The sequence below is a fragment of the Pelophylax lessonae genome (assembly GCF_965119305.1).
Source record: "Pelophylax lessonae genome assembly, chromosome: 2".
Classification (NCBI taxonomy): Eukaryota; Metazoa; Chordata; class Amphibia; order Anura; family Ranidae; genus Pelophylax; species Pelophylax lessonae.
This window is the reverse complement of record NC_138769.1, coordinates 679,773,231-679,779,311: the sequence shown is the minus strand read 5'-3', so window position 1 is coordinate 679,779,311 and position 6,081 is coordinate 679,773,231. Positions and strand designations below refer to the sequence as shown.

The 6,081-nt window shown below is 42.6% G+C and overlaps 1 protein-coding gene across 1 annotated transcript in view; it reads right to left on the bottom strand.

The window, feature by feature from the left end:
* Positions 1-211: 211 nt before the first annotated feature.
* The window catches only part of CCDC82 (coiled-coil domain containing 82), a 31,630-nt gene continuing 25,760 nt past the window's right edge, over positions 212-6,081 (bottom strand). Inside the window, exon 7 of the mRNA XM_082244565.1 lies at positions 212-314. Coding sequence (XP_082100691.1) covers positions 237-314 — 78 coding nt within the window. The 3' untranslated portion in view covers positions 212-236. The remainder of the gene's footprint in view (positions 315-6,081) is intronic.

Below are 6,081 nucleotides of genomic sequence, written 5' to 3'. Positions count from 1 at the left end.
TCGCCGCCTCTCCTCCCGCAGTCTCCTCCCGCTGTGTCTCCTCCCGACCGCCCCTGGAATCACATGCACCCCAGTCACGTAGCACTACGTGACTGGACGCAAGGGAGCCGCTCTGGCGCAGTAATATTACTGTGGGCGGTCGGCAAGCGGTTAATTTGTTCATTCAGGCACAGTCAAATGAATTACATTTATCAAAAGTATTTACAAAAAAAAAAAAAGGAGCTACACTTTTCAATTTAAGAAATTAATGACTCCTCGGTTTCATCCTGAAAAGTTTCTGCTGCATCCACATATACTTGAAGACGATCAATTTCCTGCATGAAAAAAAAATAAAAGGAAAATAAAGGTTTCATGGAAATAGAAACATTTCCCTAAGTATGCTGAGCTGATTAATACTGGTTCTATAGAAAAATACGTTTGTTCTTTGTAAGCCTTTTTATACCCTTTAATGGCTGACACCATACAAACACAGGATTTAAGAATAGTTACAAAGTCATACTATTACATTCACATACATTTTCTCAGCAGCTCCTCAATATGGAAAAAGTCTCCAGTTTACTTTTACTGGAATTCCAGGTATGTTTTTTTTTTTGCATAGTTACATTAGTCCAGCTTGCCCAATGTAATTATGCCATACATGTGGGACCCCTGTGAAAGCTCAAAATCACTGTAGTAGCCCCCACTACTACAATGATCGCCGCCATCTTCTTCTTGGTCAGCACAGGCACTATTCACATAACATCTTGTATATTTTTTTTGGATACAGGGCATTTTCTGATTGGACAGGATGGAGTTGGTGACATCACTGTATCCAATCAGAGAATGCCTTACATTCATTTGGAAAAATGTAAAATGTCCTGTGAACAGTGCCAAGCAAGTGACTCCCTGTGTTCACTATGGAGCAGGGCAAACGCTAGGCACGGGTCCCAGAAGATAGCAGGGATCATTGTTCTAGTGGTGACTACTACAGTGATTTCAAACTTGTACGGGGGTCCCACATGTATGGAATATGCATACTTACATGGGTCCAACCTGGACTAATGTAACTATGGGGTCAATTCACTAAGCTTTACCGCATGCAGTAAAGGTATCATGTTACTGATTTGCATAAAGTATAGCATGCAGTAAATAAAGTCCAATTCATAAAAAAAAAAAAAAAAAATTGCTGTAAACAAAAAAAAAAATGGGATTTTTGACTTACCGTAAAATACATTGCTCTGATGTTCATTGGCGGACACCGCTCCTGATCTTCTTAACCATTGGGTTATACTGCCCCCTACAGGAGTAGGACACTAGGCAGATTAAAAGTCTGGCTACCAAGCTCTTCCTTCGGCGTCTCGGTTTTCGAGGCGGCTCACGTACTTTGAAGATCTATGCTCCGACACATCTCCTCTTCGCCACACGGTCTCTCTGGTCTACCGGGCGCTGGCCTTGCCGGACGAATCTTTCCGTCCCCATTTATTGCCAAATGGGAGAGGGACCTGAATGTATCTTTTACAGACCATCAGGTTGAGAGGATATTATTCTTCACTTACAAGACCTCCCGCTGCTCGCGGTATCAGGAGGTGGGCTATAAGAGTTTAACCCGCTGGCACTATACCCCGGTTAGGCTGCATCGCATGTTTCTGACCTGCCCAGATGTTTGTTGGCGGTGTGGGGAGGAGGTTGGAACCTACCTACACGTCTTCTGGTCATGTTCGAGTTTACAATCTTTCTGGAAGGAGGTCCTACGCATTGCCCAGAAATTTACAGACCATTCCCTCACCCTGGACCCGGCCCTCTTCCTCCATCATCATGAATATCCGAGAGCGTCCTATCGGAAATCAATTCTGCCACTTCTGTTCACGGCAGCTAAAAGCTGCATCCCTCCGCTCTGGAAGCAGACGCAGCCTCCTACGGTAGCCATGTGGCTCCGCAAGGTCTCTTGCCTCAACGAGATGGAAGATCTAGTGGCCAATGAGCACGGTACACGAGAAAAGTTTAAATACAATTCGGAATACACGGAGTTGCTTACCCGCTGAAGGTCGCTGGGCTGGGGTCGGCCAGCCTCCCCCTCACTCCCCCTCTTGGTGCTTCCCTGACCCCTTCCTTTCTCACCTTGGTCCCCTTCCCCCTTCTCTTTCCTTCTTTGTCCTTTTCCCGTAGCTCCTCCTTCTCTTTTTCGGCTTTAAGCATGCCGTCTATAAGTTCTTCCATCCTCTTTACCGCTTTTGGGTATTAGCTATTATATTTTTGGCTCCCTATAGGGTTGGTCGGTCAGTTTCCAGGAGTGATGCGGTGCGACACCCCTTTGGGGGAAGTACCGCCAGTGGGTCCTCTGGTGTCTGCCGCGGCACTCCGGGGCACCTGGGGGGGCCTCCCTTCCCCGGTAGCCGGCCATGAGATGCATGCCGGTGGGGCGGGGGGGTCTGCCTGAAGGTGTCCTGAGAATTTATTTGTTCACTATTCAGCTCTAACAGCTAAGGCCGTGGGCTTCACGGAGGGTGTACACTATGTTTCTGATGTGCTCTATTGACGACTTTGTGCTACGTTAATACTCTTTGAAGTGATATCTGTATTGTCTATAATTTATCATATGCTCGCTGCACCTGGAATTTGGTTGTACCTATTGTTGATCTGTGGTATGCTTGTATGTTTTTTTTCTTTCTAATAAAGAATTAAAAAAAAAAAAGTCTGGCTACACCTATGGGCAGTCCCACGGGGTATACTCCCTCTCTCTGCTGCTATAGGTACTCAGTTTTGTTACAAGCAGTGTCAGAAAAATTACAACTCCACAGAGGGGTGGGTGCTGTGTCCATCGATGAACATCAGAGAAATGGATTTGCGGTAAGTCGAAAAACCCATTTTCTCTTTCGTTCATTGAAGGACACAGCTCCTGATCTTCTTAACCATTGGGACGTCACAAAGCAGTGTTAAACATGAGGGGTGGGAACAGCAAAAAAGAAACTCTGAAGGCTAACTCTAGCCAACCAGGTAAACAGGAGCTCAACCAAAACAACTGGAGCTCACCTGAAAAGAACTATACACCCTCAAAAAGGACCAGGTCCTCTAAACAGCAGCCTGCAAAACCTTGTGGCCAAAGGAAGTATCTGAAGAAGCCAACACATCCACTTTTTTAAAACTTTGTAAAAGTGCACACTGACGACCAGGTGGCTGCCTTGCAAACCAGCGTCACTGATGCCTGATGACGGAAGACCCAGGAGGCACTGAGCGCCCGAGTAGAGTGGGCCTTGGCAGGGAAAGAAGGAACCTGACCACCGATGGAATAAGCCTGAATCACCGTCTGTCTGATCCATCTGAAAATGGTCGCAGAGGAACCGGACAACCCTTTCAAAGGCCCATCCCTAAGCACAAATAGTGAGTGTGACTTCTTAAAAGAGGATCAGGTCCTCTAAACAGCAGCCTGCAAAAACCTTGCGGCCAAAGGAAGCATCCGCAGATGCCAACACATCCACTTTATAGAACCTTGTGAAAGTGTGCACCGAAAGACCAGGTGATCACCATGCAAACCTGCGTCACTAACGCCTGATGACGGGAGACCCAGGAGGCATTGAGCGCCTGAGTAGAATGCGCCTTGACAGGGGAAGGAGGAACCTGATCCTTAAAGGAATAGACCTGAACCACTGTCTGTCTGATCCATCAGAAATGGTCGTAGAGGAAGCGGACAACCCTTTCCGATGCCCATCCGTGAGCACAAATAGGGAGTCTGACTCCCGAAAGGACTCTGTAGCTGCCAGGTATACCCTATTTGCCCGGACCACATCCAAGGCATGCAAAGCAATTTCCTTCGGATGTTTTGGTGCAATACTACCCTCAGAGAGGGGTCTAATTCCACCCACAGAGGATCCACAGAAAGTTGACACTATTCTACCAGCAGTGGACACGCAAAAATGTGGCATTATACATCGCGAGTACACAAGTGTTCATTTTTTTTTTTTTTTTAAAACAAAAAAGTATGACTTGCAGTACTGCAGTACAAATTAAATGCAAACATTGGCTGAAATGTAACGTCAAGACCTTTTTTTTTTTTTTTTTAATAATTTTTATTTTAAGTAAACGTTGCTTACAAAATTGCAACAATGGAGTATGGCAACCATGACAATTGCTTCAGCCAAGTGGCCACTGTAATACTTTAGGTTATGTACACTATTACAACAAGTTACATTTAGATAGGAACATAAAAAATAAAAATGTTTAAAAAAATTATAAAAAAAAATAAAAATGACAGTCAAGTTTTCTTTAGTCTTTACAATGTAAACAGGCAGCAGCACAGAACAATCTAGTAAAGAGCCCTTTAAACAGCTCTAGTAGGCCATACATTTACAAAAAAAGTTCCACATGGAAAAGACACAGCTTGGATTACCAAGGATCATAGATTTGAGAAGATAGTTCAAATTTCAATGCCTCCAAAATACAGATTACTGTAAAAATGTTAGATTAATTTTTTTTTTTTTTCAAAAGAATAGAAAAATAAACAAACATGTTAAAATGTAAACTGTTATAAAGGAAATTACCTTAAACAACCCTTAACCACTGACACGTGCAATAAATTACCACATAGGAAAATGCGGTAGTAAACCGAACAATTGAAAAAATACCACATTTGTTATTTAACGCAAAATTTTTGTGAACTGCACTTTTACAACTGATTTACTGCATGCGTTATTTTGCCACATTTTATTTTCTGTTATTTAACTCTTAGTGAATTAACCCTCAATAACTCAACACTTGGAGTTCAGTTGCAACCACTGTGTCAAAGGCAATTTTGCAATTTTTCACACACGTTAAAATCAGCTTTTTCTTTTTTTTTTAGATCTAGAAAATTACCTAAAACCCCTAACCAATGATATATTTTCTGAACACAAAGGCTCTATAGAATAAAGTCATGGTAGTTGAAAATTTTCATGTGACATAATATTGTTTTATTGTTTTTATCAACTGCCTATTTTTAGCGAAAAAATACACTAAAATTAATTTTATTGCATGCAAGCACAATATAGTACCTAATTTTTGGTAAAATATTAAAGATGACATTGCGTTGCGTAAATGGATACCAAACATGTCAAAGCCTTAAAATTGTGTGTGTCCATAAAAGGGCAAAAAAAACTATGGTGTCTATGGGCGATGCCTTAAAAGCTTGTATTATTTGTTTAAAGTTACCCTGAATAATGGGCCTTGAATTATTCTGTCACTCACGTGTGACACAATCGCTGTTTACATACACACCCTACAAATGCATTTGCATTTCGTGTGTGTGTGTGTGTGTGTGTGTGTGTGTGTGTGTGTGTGTGTGTGTGTGTGTGTGTGCAGGGTGACATACAGTCAGGTCCATAAATATTGGGACATCGACACAATTCTAATCTTTTTGGCTCTATACACCACCACAATGGATTTGAAAGGAAACAAACAAGATGTGCTTTAACTACAGACTTTCAGCTTTAATCTGAGGGTACATCCAAATCAGGTGAACGGTGTAGGAATTACAACAGTTTGTATATGTGCCTCCCACTTTTCTAAGGGACCAAAAGTAATGGGACAGAATAACAATCATAAATCAAATTTTTACTTTTTAATACTTTGTTGTAAATCCTTTGCAGTCAATTACAGCCTGAAGTCTGGAACGCATAGACATCACCAGACGCTGAGTTTCATCCCCGGTGATGCTCTGCCAGGCCTCTACTGCAACTGTCTTCAGTTCCTGCTTGTTCTTGGGGCATTTTCCCTTTAGTTTTGTCTTCAGCAAGTGAAATGCATGCTCAATCGGATTCAGGTCAGGTGGTTGACTTGGCCATTGCATAACATTCCACTTCTTTCCCTTAAAAAACTCTTTGGTTGCTTTCGCAGTATGCTTCGGGTCATTGTCCATCTGCACTGTGAAGCGCCGTCCAATGAGTTCTGAAGCATTTGGCTGAATATGAGCAGATAATATTGCCCGAAACACTTCAGAATTCATCCTGCTGTTTTTGTCAGCAGTCACATCATCAATAAATACAAGAGAACCAGTTCCATTGGCAGCCATACATGCCCATGCCATGACACTACCACCACCATGCTTCACCGATGAGGTGATATGCTTTGGAT